At 35.0% G+C, this 19,363-nt stretch overlaps 3 protein-coding genes across 3 annotated transcripts in view; 2 read left to right on the forward strand and 1 right to left on the reverse strand.

Moving 5' to 3' along the window:
* Positions 1 to 807: 807 nt before the first annotated feature.
* On the forward strand, positions 808 to 4,672 carry LOC141481986 (cytochrome c oxidase subunit 6C-like). Its single transcript, XM_074174544.1, has 3 exons — positions 808 to 1,028; positions 2,517 to 2,684; positions 4,520 to 4,672. The coding sequence occupies exons 2-3, from the start codon at positions 2,518 to 2,520 to the stop codon at positions 4,593 to 4,595; spliced, it is 243 nt and encodes an 80-aa protein (XP_074030645.1). The 5' UTR covers positions 808 to 1,028; position 2,517; the 3' UTR covers positions 4,596 to 4,672.
* Positions 4,673 to 5,907: 1,235 nt separating this feature from the next.
* Positions 5,908 to 19,363, reverse strand: part of LOC111511439 (ketimine reductase mu-crystallin) — a 42,306-nt gene continuing 28,850 nt past the window's right edge. Inside the window, exons 4-5 of the mRNA XM_074174540.1 lie at positions 14,037 to 14,246; positions 5,908 to 6,053 (exon numbers count right to left, since the gene is read on the reverse strand). Coding sequence (XP_074030641.1) covers positions 5,980 to 6,053; positions 14,037 to 14,246 — 284 coding nt within the window. The 3' untranslated portion in view covers positions 5,908 to 5,979. The remainder of the gene's footprint in view (positions 6,054 to 14,036; positions 14,247 to 19,363) is intronic.
* Positions 9,316 to 19,363, forward strand: part of LOC111511431 (uncharacterized) — a 55,014-nt gene continuing 44,966 nt past the window's right edge. The window contains exon 1 of the mRNA XM_074174542.1: positions 9,316 to 9,706. Within this exon, the coding sequence (XP_074030643.1) occupies positions 9,642 to 9,706 (65 nt within the window). The 5' untranslated portion in view covers positions 9,316 to 9,641. The remainder of the gene's footprint in view (positions 9,707 to 19,363) is intronic.

Below are 19,363 nucleotides of genomic sequence, written 5' to 3' on the forward strand. Positions count from 1 at the left end.
TCAATGCAACAAATACCCAGGCATCGGTTTTCTCCAAGAAGATAAATATCTCCGAACCGGCTATAGTAATATCAGGTCGTACAATTCCGCTTTCTGCTTCGATAGGTATGTTGGGGGTTGAAATGAACACCAATATGTCTTGGCACAATCATGTCGCTGGAATTGCAAAAGCTTTGATCATTGTTTCGAACCAGAAAACTATACACACCTCAGCAACTTTTGATGCTTTTTAAAGCTCAGATCAGACTTTCTTTGGAGTATTGTTCTTATTAATGGAGCTCTGCTCCCAAACATACCCTAAAGTTGCTGGATTCCATCCAGAAAAGATCTATCCGCCTGATTGGAGACGCGAACGCCTCGTGCAACCTTTATAGCCTGGAACATCGAAGAAACGTTGGAGATTTGTCTCTCTTCTATAGATACTTTTACGGGAAGTGACTTGGCACATTTGATTCCACCAAGAGCGGTACATATCAGAAATAGGCGACGGACTGTGGCTCCTTATCGTTTTGAGGTTCAACTCAGTACACCTCGAACTTCTCTGTTTGAAAACTCTTTCATCTGGAGAACTGCGTTTATGTGGAATAAACTTCCTGAAAACTTTTTTCCAAATGGATTTAACTCCAGCGATTCAAATCCAATGGTGCATTCCAGGTGAAAAGACTTTAATTTTTTTTATTTATTGGGATAAAGAACATGGATGAAAATGTACAGTTCACCTCTGGTCACAACCACAAAGATAACAAATCAGGAAATTCCAAATGCAGATGGTAAACAATTACCGCATTTTCCGTTTCAATTTCTAGTTGCGTCGCCCCTCTGTCGACACATTTCAAATCGATATTGAGTAGTATTATCTGTAAACAGTCGATATCAAGGTAGATTAGTGTTATTACAAATAACGGATTCTGGAAGATAAGTCTTGAATTTAGTGACGTTGGCGCCTGCCCGTAGGACGATATTAATATTTGTTGCGTGTTTTCCAGCCAGTATTCTCCAGTTTTCCACGGCTTTTCCACCGAGTCAAGGTTAGTAGGATCTTTAATTGTCACGTTTGCGTTTCTTCATTGACTAGATGTGTGTTTTATGAAAAAACTCAGTCATGTGTGGGTTATGTAACCATTTTCAAAAAAAAACACCGGAAAATGCTTATATTATTCTAGTTTTCCACTGCAATACCAAATATTGACAAACGAGCGACTGCATGAAAATTAAAATACTTTGCGAATGAAATATATTTATAAATGAAAGTGCGTAATTCAAAACTTCATCGATTAATAGTTATCTGACGTAGCGGAAAATGGAGTGGAACTGAACCAAATTATACGGAATAAGGCGACACTTTGGAAATCCTTATTTTATTTCAGAACGCGTGACTAAAACAAAGCGTTGGAAGGTGCCAGGAGGACGGGTTTATAATGGATTTTCTGGAACTAATAAAAACAGAAAATTACATGGAAGATCACATTGGAGATATACAGTGTGTGAAAGCCAAATGGAATAAATTCATTATTTCGGTTATGATACATATTTTAATAAAATCCCGAAACACGTCAAATTCAAATTATAATTTGACATGCTCCGACGGAAAAATACTACCCCTACATTCAACCCCCGTTGAATGACAGGTACAACCTAAAATTTTTTAAACAGAAAATGTAGGTTTGTGATATATCGTTTGAAAGGTCTCTTCATTCGCTATTCAAAAATGTTATCGCTTTCAAGTTTATTGTAACAATTGAAGTGAAATAAATTAAATTCATGTGGTTACCGAAATTCCATAAAATACACTCAAAACTTATTGCAACATACTCAAAACTCATTTAATGTTGAGGTATTGATAATTAGAAAGTAAGCAGAAAACAAATAAATTTTTTTAGATGACATCCTTTAAAAACTGTAAATAATTTCCGTGGCAACATTAGTTGCCACTTATTTTGTATGTTACAACATTAATTGTCAGTATTTTAATTCAAGTTCAAAGTTGGTTAACTTCAAGTCTGAAAAATGGTTAGATTAATGAAAATGCATAAAATAACAGTTCTACAAATGATTGATTACGGAGATAAAACCCGAACACAACAGGAAGTAGCTCGCATATTTTATGAGAAATCTCCTTATTCACCGGCCATATCTCAAGAAACAATAAGCAAAATAGAGAAGCAGTTTCGTGAGCTTGGTCATGTGGGGCAGATAAAAAAAGCAGCTGCCAATGCTTGAGTTTTCACCAGATTTGACCTATACCGTCTTTTTCCTGTTCCCAAGATTGAAGAGATCCATGAAAAGACGGCGCTTTGCGACGATTGAGGAGTTAAAAAGCGAATCGCTAAGAGAGCTCAAGGACATACCAACATTGCTTCGTGGCACAAGTGTTTTATATCTGAGGGGGACTACTTTGAGGGGGACAAGTTAAAATTCGATTAATAAATATATATTCCTAAAGAAAAATGAAAATTCACCTTATTTTTCATCAGGCCTCGTAGTTTGATTCATTGCATGTTTTTTTCAATTTTCAGAATGTCAGAAGTAACGGGAAAACTTCCAAAACCACAAATGCGCAGCCTTTTGCACTCGCAAATCAAGAGAAACCTATTTTGGTGTGGTATCAGTGTTCTTATTGCTGGATCCTACATGAGGTTTGTTTTTGGAGATGGTCGCAAAAGGGTCTACGCCGAGTTCTACAAGTATGTTGACTGCATTATTTTTTTGGCTGCAAAAAATAGACGCCTTTTTTGTCCCGCTGAATTATTATTATCTCATTTATTTTGCATCGGGATCACTGAACATGAGTTTCTATCGACCCAAAGAAGGTTGATAAAAACTCCACAAAAAATTACTTTCGTTTATCATTGAATATATTTTTTATTACTTTTATTTACCACTCTGTATAGTTCAGGATATTTTATACCAATGGATTTTCATGTAGCCAGTGAACACTTGAATCCTATATTGTTTCCTTTTCAATGAATTTGAATCTAAACGTAATAATCAAATGAATATAATTTGAAAAACTAAGAAACACACTTTTAAAGAACATCGAACTAAAAAGTAAAAAAAAATTTTTAAGTTTTTTAAGTTCTAGTCACTAGTAATTTTTGTTTCGAAGTATAGAGAAAATTTACAGTGATAATTTCAAAAAACAACACAAAACTGATTGATGTTTTGATTTGAAATTTCATTCAAAATACATATTAATGGACTAAACATATTTTTTCAGTGAATAATTTTATTTTTCAAATTAACCTTTTGATTTGATATGTATGTCAAGCACCTTACTTCTAATTTTTTGAAATATTTAAGTAACTGAATTTTTTAGGTGTACAATTTACGATAAAGTTTTCATTGTTGAAATCCATATTCTGGTTTGCTTTCAAATAATCGAATTAGATTTTGAAATGTATCTTCCGTTCCGTTCAAAACTTTTTTCTGTATTGAACCACGGGTAATTGAAAATATTTAAATATACAAAATTTCGCTAACACCTATAATTCTCAAAATATGTTTTTTATTTTGATTTTCTATTGAACAACCTATCAAAGAGGTTACGTATAGCGCCATCTGCCCGCGAATAGCTCAAGCAATAATTGATAGTTACCCACAGCGCCATCTGCCCGCGAATAAATCAAGAAATATCAATGAGGTTACGTACAGCGCCATCTGCCCGCGAATAGATCAAGCAATAATGTCGATAATGCTGTCAATATACAGATCCCGAGCTTGAGAGTTACAAACAAACATACATATAAACAAACATACTTACATACATAAATACATACATACATACATACATACATACAGGTGAAGCTAATATAAAACATGTAGAAAAGGAAACGGATCGATAGTAATATCAAAAAATATGTATTTCCAGTTGTTGGTAACAAACTGAAAAATAATATTTTTTTAATTTTTCCAACGGAAATCTATTCTGAGACCTTTCAGAAATATTTTTCTCATTCATTTTTCAATTCTTAGTTTTGATATTCAATATGAAATTATGTTTTTCGTGAAAGTCAAAAGTGGGCGTGTCTGGCGCAAACCAGAATACCTGTTTTAGGACGTATTTTCAACAATCTGGAAAATTATGGTTCTACAGTTTCGGGAAGTCAAAAATTTTTGTTTTTCTGTTCTTTCTGTGTCTTCTTTCAACTTCAAAAAATGTTGAATAGTTTTCGAAATATTTGCAAAAATCCGAACCCTTTTTTTTTCAGTTAATTGCTCATAAGCTATGCAAGTTTTGCAGGCGACACGTGAATTTTTCCAAAAATCATCTACCCGCTATTCCAAAACGAATAATTACACCTCGTTCATAATTGTCGAAGGCGAAAAAAAAAGTTTTACCTCTGAGGCACTTGTTGACCAGACTATTATTTCAAATATCAATACTGTATTGCTTCGAACCTTACCTTTTCGGCTGCCTTATAATTATTATTCTGCAGAATAATTTTCCTCTTCAATTTTCATGTCTTGTTCATATTAGTCTCTTCAATCATTACATTATGAAATTAATCTTTTTTTTCAGGAATTATGATGCAGAGAAGGAATTCCACAGGATAAGAAAGAAGGGTCTCTTTGACTCGTGCTCCGCTGAGGACTAATAATAATAATACGAATCTTTTATCATGTTAGTGCACAAATGTATAGTTGACTCATTAATAAATGATTGATAGATGAACAGGTTCAGGTTGATGTTGTATACACCGACTTCAGTAAGGCCTTTGATAAGATTAGTCACAAAACTTTATTAAAAAAACTCGCTGAAGTCGGGGTGAATTACTTTTTATTGAGATGAATATGGTCCTATTTGAATAACAGGTCACAAATGGTGGCCATAAATGGATTTACGTCACTCCCCTTCACGGTATCCTCCGGAGTTCCTCAAGGCAGCCATTTGGGACCTTTATTCTTCATTATATACATCAACAAACTCTCTAGTTGCTTTAATAAGTGTACATTTCTACTATATGCCGATGACTTGAAAATCTATCACACAGTAAAGGATTCATATGACGTGGAGAAATTCAGGAGGACTTGAAACGGCTCAAACAATTCTGTGATGATAATGATTTGTTTCTCAATCCACAAAAATGCGTGTCAATCTCATTCTCCAGGAACAAAAATGTAATCAGAAATAATTATTACTTTGAAAATCACGAACTGAAATCAGTTTCAGAAGTTGAAGACTTGGGAATAATTAAGGACTCGAAGTTGTAATTCAATTCACATATAGAAAAAACCGTCAATAAATGTAATATTATTGGATTCCTCAAAAGAAACTGTCAAAATTTCAGAACGGCAAAACCTCTCGTCAATTTATATTATGCATATGTACATAGTAGGCTCTGCGTTGCATCGGTTGTTTGGAATCCTCCGTATCACATAAACATAGATCGTATTAAGAGAGTCCAAAACAAATTTCTTCGCTACATTAGTCACAAATCAAATTTTCCAATTACGAATAGCGATTACAGTCCCACTTTTTCTTATACGAGGAATTGGGCAAATTTCGGATATGCAGTTGGTTACCTCGTTCACAGGCAGATGGGGCGACGACAAACCTGTTATTTGTTGTAGTCTTCAGCTTAGTTCGAGGAATGATACTCTGACGGAATTCGATTTTCAATTATCGGAAATCATCGACTTTATGTTGATGATATACACTACCTTGCACTGCTGAGTGGCCAAACAGCCCGAAACCGGTCTGCAAGTGTGTTCCAATAATTGATTCTTTTTTCTCAAAGCCCACTTGAACTAAAATTATAAAGTGGGTTCTCCACTGGATTTGTTAATCTATTTGTAACCCCTATATTGGTAAATAAATAAATAAATAGATAGTTACAGATCGATACAAAATTCTTCACACGTGTCAAAACTGGTTTCGATACAAATTGAAGAAACTGTTAAAACTCATTTATATTCATACATTTTATTTGAAAAGTATAAGATAAATCTTATTGAAAATTTTAGTGACAATTCTCATATTTACATTTTTGTATTCTTGGACTCGTACAAATCAAAAATCAGTCGAGCCATGGCACAATCTTCAACTCCCATTCCTGTGAAAAATATTACTTAATAAATTATATTCAAATGACATTATATTATTGTAACAATCATACCCATTTACAAATGACATACAACTGATAACCATCTGTGGTTGTAGCTGGATGAATAAAAAAAATATATTGCTTACATAAAATCTCTGATTTCTAGATAGTATACAGGGTGTACCTCAATTATGTGCGAATGTTCAAGGGTGTAAGTTTTTTGTTCTAAATTGAACGGGGAATTCAGAAATTATTTTTATTTGTTATAGTCTATCCATTCCCAATTGAAACGGCAATAAAAATAAGAGCACTACGAGGGGTGTTCACAACCACTGCCCAGCAAATGGGAAATGTATATACTACCAGTGCTTTTATGTTCAAAGTGTCCCTGGTACACTCATAAACATTTCTTGTCTGTGGCCCCTAGTCGCCCACATAGTTAGTAAACGTGCTATGAAAAGTAGTTGAGGAATGAATGCTCGGCTAGCTGGACTGGCTGAATACTAATGTTTTGTCCGTTTCACAATATTTCTTTATCAGTGCCGTGTGTTCGTGGGGTTAGGTGAGGTAGTGAGTGGTTTTGCAAACCGATTTTTAACAACTTTTTTTAGAGATCAATTACCCTAACACCAAACTGATATTTTTGCACTCGACGCACGTTTCGCTAACAAGGTTAGCATCTTCAGGAGAAGCAATTGATCTGAATCTAAAGACAAGGGTTAGCTGTTTATATACCTAAAGTTTTTTCGTCCGATGTGGACTTTGTTTGTTAAATAATGATTATCCTAATTGATTTTTCAGTAATTAATTAGTGGAACCACTACCTTGTCCGCTTTTCAATCTATTGATGACAAATTAATTTGCAGGTAGTGGTTCCACTAGTTAATTAATGAAAAATCAATTAGGATAATCATCAGTTAACAAAGTCCACATCGTACCAAAAAGCTTTAGGTATATAAACAGCTAACCCTTGTCTTTAAATTCAGTATCAATTTGCTTCTCCTGAAGATGCTAACCTTGTTAGCGAAACGCGCGTCGAGTGCAAAAATATCAGTTTGGTGTTAGAGTTATTCATCTCTAAAAAAGTTTTCAACTTTTACACCTAAGGTTCCGATATCATCGTTTAAACCGATTTTTGTGAAAATCATAGTGTTTTTGGGTACTATCATCAATATGGATTTCTGGAGACCTTTTGAAGCAAATGATAACATTACGTGTGAGGAATCTGTGTCAATCGACAGGGATCCGGAATTTGAAAATAAGGACTTACATGTTCAAGTTCAGCGAGTAATTTTAAATATTTATGAATGCTTGAAGAAGGAAAACTGTCACACTTCACAGAATGCTATTATAAATAGAATATGCGAGTTTACGAAACTATCTCGTTCGACAGTGCTTCGAGTCATTAAAATAGGGGATGTCATTGACCATGCAATGAAACGAAAACAAAGGAATAGAAAATTCGCAAACGTTGATGGTGCTACAAAGATGTGATTCGGCGAACAATTTAAGGTATATACCAAAAAAATGAAGTACCGACCTTGGAAATGATTTGGTATGAATTACTCAACTATGGCGATTACAATTACAAATCTTTAGAAACTCTACGAGGTGTTTTATTGTCTTGTGGTTTCAAATATAAAAAATTGAACAACCGGATGGTTATAATGGAATCGATACGCATTGTTTAACTCCGACAAGAATATTTAAGACGAATGAAAAGCTACCGAGAATCCAGCAAACATATAATCTACCTCGACGAAACTTGATTTGACACTCATGATGTTGTCAAATATGGCTGGGTAGACGAAACCAAATATTGTGCTTTGAACACACCTTCTTCAAGGGGAAAACGTGTTATAATTTTGCATGCCGGGAATGAAAGTGGTTTCGTACCTAACGCTTTGCTTCTGTCGGACAAAAATATAAAAGATTCGTCTGCTGATTACCACGAAGATATGACTGCGGCTTTATTCGAAACCTGGTTCAGTGAGCAGCTTCTCCCAAATATTCCTCCAAAATCGGTTATTGTTATGGATAACGCTTCGTATCATTCTCCGTTATTGACTACAATACCAAAGAATAACACAAAAAAATCAGATATTGTTGATTTTATGCGAAATCATGACATGGAAATACCCGAAAAGATTCTAACGAAAAAGGTATTACTGGCGACCATAAAACAACGTAATTTCAAAAAAGAGTATATTATTGATTCGATGTGTGAAACACGTGGTCATATTCTCTTACGTTCGCCTCCATACTATGTGTTCAATCCAACTGAAATGGTTTGGGCCACAATGAAAGAAAGCTTGCGGAAATGTAATCAGTCACCGACTTTGAATGCTGTGGTGCTTGACAATATAAGGCGAGTGGTGAATGAAGTAGGTAATAGTGATGTGTGGAAGAACTGTGTGGCCCACGTTATAAAAGAAGAGAAGAAACATTATGTGCAAAGCTCCATAAATCCGATCGTTATTCAACCCGATTATGATTGCACCTCATCCGATTTGATGATTTTTCTAGCAATTTTGTTGGCCTCTATTACATTGTAAATATATGTTTGACGAGAATTCAGTGTGATTATTTGTGTTTTCATTGTATTTCAGAGTTTCCGACTCGGAAGTCAACTACCTTAAATTTCGAAGTGTTTCATAATTACCCATGGTGGAAAAATTCAGTTGAGATAACTTTTTCATGAGATGATCAATTGCTATGATTGTAAGAATAAGTAACTGAAAAACTACCACTGAAAAATAATATGTCGACGCCTATGTCGAGGCGGGAATTCCTTCTCAGTGCTGTTCCAATTGGTATTGGAAATACTATAATAAACATTTAAACACAAAGTTAATGTGGCGTAACGCATGCCACTGTTAAATTTGAGAATTCCTTTTGTATCGAAAAATGTGCAGCTTCATAGAGTCTCTCTTCCTAGTAATTGAAAAACCGAAGTGAGATCGAATTCAATTGAATACAAATTCTTGAACAATATAAGGGTTCTATTTTTTATTCAGAAACGACGTACCTTAGGAGAAAGACTCAGGGGGACTTTTTTATCCTTTTTTTTCTTGTAAAATATCAGCCTTGTTCCCGAACCTACTCACTATTAGGAATTAGAATGTTTTCATTGAGAAATAGAAACTGTCACTTTCGGAAATTTTCAAACTTAGTTACAAATAAAAGTGGTAAAAACAGAGAGATTCATTTTTCTTTTTTTCATTATGAAATGTAAGATTATACTATTGCTAAGAGTGTATTTTATCCATAGAGCATGTTGCATAGAAACAGGATAGTTGGGGATTTTGCATAGTCAATTAGAGCTAAGATCATAGCAGATCATATGTACGACAGCTCATTCGATATGTACCAGTAAAGTGTTCTCTGATTGTCCCGTTTAGGTAAGCGAAAGTTAATATTTCAGAAATGTTTCTTGAATACCAAACTTGATGCGTCAAGTGTCAAATTTAGGAGACCCATTAGACACATGACAGGCTGTTCAATAATAATAATCCGTTACGTCAGTGAAATAAGTTTCAAAGTGGAAAAGCAAGGAATTTTGATTAATTTCTATTATTTCCAGTACGTTCATTGAAAATGAATCCGAATCCAATTGGACCTAATAACACGCATACATTTAGCGGTCTTAGGAGTTCCCGAAGGTATGTGAAATAACAATAATGGCGAAAAATAGAATATGTTAGAAAGTCAGAACTATTTATATTTACCTGATTATACTCTGCATCTTTGAAAAATAACAGTTTGGGTTCAGTTTGGAAACTTTTCAATTGGTATTGATTGAAAGATGTTCAAATTTGGGGGCTACTAGATTCTTTAATTTTTAATGTTGGTACAACTAATCTTGAACATATGTTTACAATTTCAACTGCATGTTTAGTTTGTTGTTAGAATGAGTGTTTTGCGTGTTTGGGATTTTCTGCTATCGTAAAAAAATCGAATTAAAGAATCTGCATCAAATTGGCCGCAAATTGCCTTTCAAAATTGCAGAATTTTTTCAACAAAACCGTCGCATGAGCATTGCTCAGGAATTGCTGAAAGACGTCAACGGCAATCCAGATTTTCTAAAAAGAGTCATAACTGGTAATGAATCATGGGTATACAGTGCATTTCTTTAATGCCCCCCCTTTTATTTTTTGAACGAGTCAACTCAAAAAATTTAAATTTGGGATAATGAAATTAATGCACGAATACTTTATTTTGAAGTGAAATTGACAGATGAAACTTACAAGATGGCAACTGGGCACCATCTGGGAAAAAAAATTAAATACTCGAAATGGTCGCCTTGAATTTCTTGACATATGAACAGCCTATCCGATATTTCACGCCGAACATTTCAATAATAATAATAATCTTTATTGAAATAGGAAACCTAATATATATATATATATATATATATATATATATATATATATATATATAAATATATATATATATATATATATATATATATATATATATATATATATCTATGAGTGTAATAATAACTACTAGCACAATGAAATATAAAAAAAAATGTATGTGAAAAATTTTAAATTTAAACAATTTGAGATTCAAACTAGCATGTAGCCAGACAGCAAACATTACATATAAAGATTTCAGTATCAAGTAACATTTAAATAGATAATGAAATATAGGTACATATATACATTAAATATTAAATTATTATTAAAACAGCGATATTTGGTTTTATTACAGTACAAATACCCTATTGAACAATTAAAAACAATAGATGATAGCCAATAATATCCCAAATAATTCCACATAACTATACAATTTGTATTCTATTACTTTATTGTTAAATTCTCTAAGTGCTCTTTTAAAATCATTTGAAATGGATATTTTTTTTATTTCTTCCGGTAATTCATTGAACTCGTGGAATCCCCTAAAAAATAACGAGTTCATGGTACTTCCGAATGCCGGTCTGTTTATATTATTGGAATTTCTTGTATTATAATTATGAATGTTTTTATTGAATTTGATGTAACCTTTAAAATATTCTGGTGCCATTTCATTAACAATTTTGTATACTAGAGTCATTGTAAAATAGTAGAGTCTACTTTCAACTGATAACCAATTCAAACAATCAAGCATACTTTTTATGGGAGTACGGCGATTTGTTTTCAAGATTACTCTCATCCCTCGATTTTGTAGTTTTTGTAGCATATTCAATTTATTGAGGTTAAATAAAAATAATAATGACGCACAATAATAAGTGTGGTCGAATAATGGTATTGTAAACTGTTACTTTGGAATCCATTTCCGAACACAGTAACGTCAATATCTCTACAAATATTTATTATTCTCTGCCGTATATCCAATATTGAAGCAGGTTCAGTTTGGTACACCTTTTGCTTCAAATAGCCCCATAAAAAAGTCCAAAGGTGTCAAATCTGGCGAGCGGGCTGGCCATTCTGTAGGACCTCGACGGCCAATCCAACGACGGGGAAAAGTAGTATCCAAATAGTTCGTTACTTGTCTGGAGTAACGTGGTGGTGCTCCATCTTGTTGGAATAAATATCCATATCGAATTCATTAGGATCCGCTTCGACGATTTCAGTGATGAGAGGGTCAACAGTAGTTTCCAGCATATTCAAATACAGTTCTCGTGTTAAATTTTCATCAATAAATAGAGGTCCTACAATATGGTTTCCCAATATTCCTGCCCAAACGTTAATTTGTACTGGATTTTGGGTATGTGTTTCCCGGAAAACGTGAGGGTTTGTGTCACGGCAATTTTGTCTGTGAACATTGCCGTTTGAAAAAAATGTACATTCGTCACTGAAAGAAATATTGTGGAGATAGATAGGATGCCTTGCAAAGGTTTCCGTCATGATTTCGCAGAATTCTCTTCTTCGATCTGGGTCATTTTCAGTTAATTGGTATGGGTACCATTTTAATTTTGTATGGATGATACCTATTCCTCTTCAAAAGTCTCCACATAGTAGAAGGAGACACCTGACAAACATTCGCGACGGAATAAGTAGACTGTTCAGGATTTACTACCATCTCACCAATTATTTGCACTTGCTGTTCTTCTGGAATGGACGGATGACCTGTCGGCTTTTTGCTATGTTCACTACCGGTAGTTGTGAATTTGGATACTATGTCCCCTCAAATATTCTCTAGAGATAGGACGATTCGGAAAACGTTCATTGAAAATCCTTTTGGTCTCGTGAAAGTTACGCGTCGCACCGTAAATAAAAATCGCTTCAATTCCTTCTTTCAATGGACGAGAATTGACCATTTTAGAGATTGTTAACTGAACAATGATGTTCATTGTCGTACTGACATTTTTTGTCGTTTTTATAAACAGAAAATAACTTAACAAACCTTATCGAGTTGTTGGAATTGCCATATGGCAGATGAAAAGGAATATTTTTAGAAATATCGATATTAATGTGTTTGTCTTTAGGAAATTATTAAATGTTCCGCCATTTTGTAGTAGTTGAAGATATTGATTTCATATTCTAGGGTTGTAAAGTATTTGTCAGGAGCTTAAAAATGATGTGTCACAGGACCCCCCTTTCTATTCAATTTTTTTCCCCAAATGAAGCCCAGTCGCCATCTTGAAAGTTCCATCTGTCAATTTCACTTCAAAATGAAGTATTCATGTATTCATTTCATTATCCAAAATTTCTTTTTCAAGTTGACCCATTCAAAACATAAAAGGGGGGGACATTAAAGAAATGCACTGTATTGCTATGACATCAATCCAATGGAAGAAATCAGGAGAGGAAGACCAAAAAAAGGACGCCGAATTCAATCAAATGCTAAGGAGTATTACCTTGAAGTTATGTGCCGCTTGAAAGAAGCAATACGAAAAAAACGTTGGTTATTTTTTGGCCAAAAACAACACCATAATCATGCCTCAGCCAACGTATTCACCACATTTGCCTTCATGCGACTTTTTTCTGTACCCAAGATTAAAGAGTTCTATGAAAGGACGGCGTTTTGCGAGATAAAAAGCGAATCCCTTACGCTAGTTGCACACACACCGATTTTGGACGACCGACTTTGTACCGGTCGTCCAAATTCCAATAGTGAACCACATGAGGAAACGGGACCTGACACGCCGACCGGTGATCGTCGCCGGTAAAATACCGGTGAGCAGCCGTCCACTGCCACTGTATCGCCGGCAGTAACGGGAAGTAGTGGCGTACATGACTAAATACATTCTTGCATACTCACCGGTTTTTTACCGACCATTCCAGTCTCGAATGCTCGGTGAAATTGTAGTTACTACGCTTCGTTTTGGTAGTGCGTGCTAATTACGACAACAAAGATAAAAATTCGATGAGTGTGCAAGCACCCGCTACCAATAAAATATCGGCCGATTTTATACTGACCGTCCAAAATCGGTGTGTGTGCAACCAGCGTCAGGCTAATTGCACACACACCGATTGTGGACGGCCGATTTTATACTGGTCGTCCAAATTCCAATAGTGAACCACATGTAAGAACGGGTTCTTGCACACACGCCGACCAGTGATTGGCGGTGACAGGTCCCGTTACCACATGTGGTTCACTATTGGAATTTGGACGACCGGTATAAAATCGGCCGAACAAAATCGGTGTGTGTGCATTTAGCGTACGCTAGTTGCGGCCAGTATAAAATCGGCCGATATTTTATTGGTAGCGGGTGCTTGCACACTCACCGAATCGGTCAATCAATCAGTTGCTTGTTTGTCGTAATCAGCACGCACTACCAAAAAGAAGTTAATGTGTTAGAGAGCTCAAGGGTATACCAAAAAGTGCATATCAAAATTATTTCGAGGATTGGAAGAAACGCTGGCACAATTGTATTATATCTAAGGGGGACTACTTTGGAGAGAACAAAATAGAAATTGATGATTAAATAATTATTTTTTGGGAAAAATGAAAATTCATCTCATTTTTTGAACAGACAGTTCAAAGAACTTAAAGAATTAAGTTGGTCAGTAATTATTGTTTTCCCCCTCAAATTCGTCTTACCTAAGCTCTGGAAAATTGTAATTTTATTTTCGTCCTCGGTCTTTATATCTCCACGTATGACTCCTCCTACTTCCCCTTTGAACTTAACGCCAGCTTTTTCCAGTCCTGCCAATTCCGTTTTTGCCCCCTCCCAATGGTCGATATAAACGTCCGATTGGAAATATAGTTTTTCCTGTACCTCGCTGTGGTGAGTTTTTCCAGCTCCGACAGCTGAAAAATAGTAACTGGATTGAAAACAGATTAATTCAGTGAAAATCGGTGACTTCAGTTATTTCTATTTATGATAGTAATTATACGTTAATTACTGACATTTTATGCCTGAACGCGAATAGATAAATGATTAATTCTGGTGAAACAGGTAGTAGCTTTCAGAGGCAGATGTGGATAGTTTTTTCACTGAAAATATCTATATACAGCGTGACTCCTGTTCTTGCACTGTATACAGCGTGACTCACGGTCGATGGTAGGTTAGACGTTTCTGGAAAACGCAAAGCATGATTTTTCTGAAAATTTCACCTCTCACATTTCCTTACCTGTTCTATCGAGCTAAAATATTTTCAGCATTGCGGCGTTGCCATTTCCATAAAAAAGTCCTAGCAACTTTATTTTTTTAACTCGAACACCCCGTATATTAATACATTTTTGGAATCGCTCTGGTATTTTAATACTTTTTTGTTGATAATATCCTATACCTATCGCTATCTGTTTTCGAGATAAAAAAAAAATTGTGCTAAATATGGCCCAAAACATAGCCTTAATTGAAATTAAGTACATCAGTACTCTCAATTCATGAAAAGTTGATATTTTGATGATAGTTTGGACAAACTCGAAATATTCAAATAACACCAAAAAATCGACTCCATATCATACAGGGCGTGCTAAAATTACTATTATTTCCATTGTGCATAAAAGTAGTCGAAAGTTCATTTTTTCAAGTGAAACCCCCTGTATATCACTCGATAAATTGAAAGATGGTGAAAAATGCTTTAAGATGATATACATTTTTTTATCGACCTTTTTTTTGGGTAATGGTTACCTTCCACAATCTGAAAAAATATAAAAATTATAAATATATAATTACAACTAACGTTATACCTTACATTCCAAGACTATCTGAAAAAATAAGACGAATTGGAAATAGATATGATGTTAGAACTACTTTCAGAACAAAAAATACACTGAGATCTATACTCACACATACAAAACCTAACAACACTGAAGAAAAAACAAAAAATTGTATTTATAAAATACCTTGTTCTTGTGGTAAAAGTTATATTGGTGAAATCTCAAGACCATTGAAAGTGCGTGAGAATGAACATCGAGATTATATAAAAAATAGACAATTGACAGGATCAAAATTATCAGAACACATTTTAAAATCAGACGGTGAACATCGGGTGGAATGGAATAGGACAAGAAAGATTACCAATGAGCCTCATTCTAAGAGACGTAAGCTAAAAGAATCAGCGTATATTCTCATGTCTGGAGAGAATTGTATCTCGAATAGCTCCTTAGAAATAGATCGTACTTGGCTACCCATCTTGAAGAAAACTTTGGATAGTGGCGAAATGGCAACAAACTGATATCGGAGAGTACCTTGTATTACATCGAATGTTTCAGTTGTCAATCAACAACATTGACATAATTTCATATTTCAAAACTTCTTTGACATCTGTCGAAGAAGTAAAGAAATAAGCTCTCAAAAAAGGAATAACTGCATATTTATTCGAGTTTTTATCCCTTTCTGAAGACGGAGGCAGATTTTGGCCTCCGAAACGTAAAGATAAGTATAATTTCTTAATATTTTTTTGATAGGCAAAATTGTGAAATACGACAAGTTGCTGATAAATAGATTTTTCTTTGTGAAAAATACTTTGATTTTTACGCAGTAACTTATCGGGGTAAACTAAAAAGTTTGCCCTTCTACACTTGTATAAAGTTCTCCATTATAATTTTTATATTTTTTTAGATTGTGGAAGGTAACCATTACCCAAAAAAAACTGATTTTTTCCTCCACAAAAAATGACTTTCGTTGAATATGATATACATATCCCTATACTTAAGTCGTCAAGCTTTCTCAATAAAGTCGCTTCTTCTAGAAACATTATTTTTTTTAGAATTTGGATTTAGGTAGCAGTGGAATTATCAAGCTTATAGCAGTTCGATTACTTTTATAAGTAATTTACAAAGAGTTATCGACAATATTTCGAATCATCTTCCAAAATGAATGCAAATATCGATTATTCAAATCGACCGTGAGTCACGCTGTATACAGTGCAAGAACAGGAGATGTGCAGTGCGGTGGAATACTCGCAGCAAAAGGATCAAACTTTCACAGAAGAGGGGAATTCTAAATGAGGCTGAACTTAGTCCTCTGGCTGAACCCGCACAGCCCCCAAAAGAGCTAATTCCCAACGTAGTTGAAATAAGGAATTCTATCCCTATCGCAAAATCGAGGAGAAGTCTATATAAATCCGATACAGCCGATGTTTCGTCTGAATTCATCAGCGGTTTTGACAAAGTTGCTTCTGACCAGGCCGCGCTGTTTCAGGAGGGCTCTTTCTGCCAGTATGTGCTTGAAAGTTACTTCTTTGCATGATCTTACACATCTATGTATAGAGTTATTTCTTTTAAAACTGATTGCTTTCTTCCTTTCTTTGGAAGATTCCCACATTTTTTGTATCAAGATGGAGTAGTGGAAAGCCAAAAACTTTCTTTTACAAAAAAATAGTCACTCCTAAAAATATAACCCTTTCAATTTAATAAAAGGTAATAAATAGTTCTCTATTTGTTCTCCAAATTATCTATATGATGGTATCTAACACGTCATGATTTTATGCTAGAAACATTTGTTTCACGGACGCTTCTTTTTTGGCAAAGTAGCATTTTCCAGCCTAGTCCGAGAACTGCGTCCTTTACGTACGTAACTAGGTATTTTATGAAATTGTCAGAAAATCTTAAAACGTGTTTTCACCATTAATACAAATAACTAAAATTGCAAAGAAATTAATACAAAAACCAATTATGTTTTAAAACATTTTAAAAATTTGTATTTCGAAAACGAATAATTTTTCGATAAAAGTTGTGGGAATTAGTGAGAAGTACCAAAAGTTTACAAAATGGTTTAGACTTTCGCGGCTGAGGTTTTCAGTCACTGTTTTTCGAGTTTGAAAGCTGTAAATGTTTGGAATTTCCTTCTGACGTTTCGCTAACACGAGTGGCTAGCTTCTTCAGAGGTTTAACCATCATGGCTTGCTGTCCGATGACTAACTTTTAGGCTTCGTAAAGCGATTTATGCCTTGTCAGGTAATCAGTTGTATTTGTACCTGTACTTGTACCTGCACTTGTACCTGTACTTGAACCTGGAACATTAACAATCTTGCTGCCTGTTGTCATTCCGTTCGTTATTCTCGAATTCCTTAAAATGGGGTTCCATATTCGATTGAGGTTCACCGCTTCTTCTTTTCTGTTGAAATTCTCCGTGTGTTTGTGGATCTCTATTGCCTCCGGTACCAGTCGACTATGGTATCCCTGGTTGGGGGCAATTAGCTCTGTATTTTCAAACGAAATTATGTGGTCTCCTTCACTAAGTGCGTGTTCTGCCACAGCTGACTTGCCTGCTTGGCCTAGTCTGCAGTTCCTTTTATGCTCTTTCAGTCTTGTTTCCATGGATCGTTTGGTGGTTCCGATATATACTTTTCCACAAGTGCAAGATAAGCGATAGACCCCTGCTGCTGATAATGGGTCTCTTTTGTCTTTAGCCGACCTGAGGCTTTGTTGTATCTTCTTCGTGGATTTGAAGACTGTTTCGATGTTGTTTTTATCCAATAGTTTTCCAATTCTGTCCGTGACCCTAGGGATAAACGGTAGATAGGCTCGTGCAACCATCTGATCCTTTTTCGCTTTTTGAACCGTGATGCTCTTCGGTTTCATGGCTTTCCTGATCTCGGAGGCACTGTATCCATTCGATATCAAGGTCACTTCAAGGTATTTCAGTTCCCTCTCCAGATGTTCTGGTTCACATATTCTCCGAGCCCGTTCCGTTACAGTGGAGATGACTCCTCTCTTTTGGCTAGGATGGTGGTTCGATAGTGCGTGCAAGTATCTATCTGTGTGTAAGTTTTCGATACACCACACCGTTCTACTAGTATATCTAGGAAAGCTATCCGTTGGTCCTTCTCAACCTCCATGGTGAATTTTATGCTAGGGTTTTGGGCGTTCAATTGGTTTAGGAAACGGAAGAGACGCCCTGATCCTCGTCCACTAGATGGAGTGACATTTTGTTGTTCGCTTCAACTTAGAAAGAGGAATGAAAAACTCTGAAAGAATTCCGATTTTCAATTATGGAATATCATTGACTATAGGTCACTGATGGCCTCTGACTGTGGCTAAGAAGCCCGAAACCGGTCTGCAAGTGTGCCCGTTCCAAAATTGAAGGTCGACAGTTTCAGTTGTATTGCCAATTGCATATGCAGGAAATTTTCTGTGAAGATTCCTGCACTGACGCCTGTCGGATATAATCCAACGCCATTCGTGGTGTTAGCCAGGGGAGTAGTTGTTTTCTGACAGGCGTCAAGTTCATTTCTTCAGAATAGTTTGTGAAAAAATAATACATACACTGTGACCCATTTTTAATGGAAACACCCCCCTAAAATTTGAAGTTGTAAATCGATTTTAATATTTTTTTTTTGAAATTTCAAGTACTAAAAGGTCTACCTTGGGACAAAATTTGAAATGTTTATTAAAGTTTTAGGGCATACTACGATATTTTTTCTTAGTCGAAAATCGGGATTTTTTAATTAGCGATTGTTTTATTGAAAAAATCACTACGCCACTGGATTCAGAGTGCCTCTTAATAGGTGTGACCAAAATTTCATGAAAAAATATTCATTATTAACAAAGTTATGACAACTTAAACATTCGAAAACTCACACAGATAACAGTCACAATATATGATTTTTTTTATGATTTCAACAATAAAGTGCCGCCAGATTAAAAAAAAAACAAATAGCGTAAATATTTTTAATGAAAATAACGGAATTACATTCACACAATTCAACTAACAATGAAGCAAAAAATTTTAATAAACGTATCTAATAACTAATTATTGAAATGTTTCGATTCAGTGCAACAATTAATTATAACCCATATTCTAGTAGCCTCTACTAATCCACCACGTATTTCGATACATGTGTCGTAGCGCTTACGAATGTTTCTGATTACGTTCCTTAGTTCTTGAGGGCTAATATCTGCACATACCTGTGAATTCTTGCACAAAGTTCATTTCTATCTCTTGACCGGTTTTTGTAAACCTTTTGTGTGAGAAG

The sequence above is a fragment of the Leptinotarsa decemlineata genome, unplaced genomic scaffold, assembly GCF_025532065.1.
Source record: "Leptinotarsa decemlineata unplaced genomic scaffold, Ldec_3_MD MMD2_tig00000591_RagTag_RagTag, whole genome shotgun sequence".
Taxonomy (NCBI): Eukaryota; Metazoa; Arthropoda; class Insecta; order Coleoptera; family Chrysomelidae; genus Leptinotarsa; species Leptinotarsa decemlineata.

Coding starts and splice junctions, on each gene's coding strand:
- LOC141481986 (XM_074174544.1), top strand. CDS start 2,518: ATGTCAGAAGTAACGGGAAAACTTCCAAAACCACAAATGCGCAGCCTT. Junction 2,685..4,519: donor GTCTACGCCGAGTTCTACAA/GTATGTTGACTG, acceptor CTTTTTTTTCAG/GAATTATGATGCAGAGAAGG.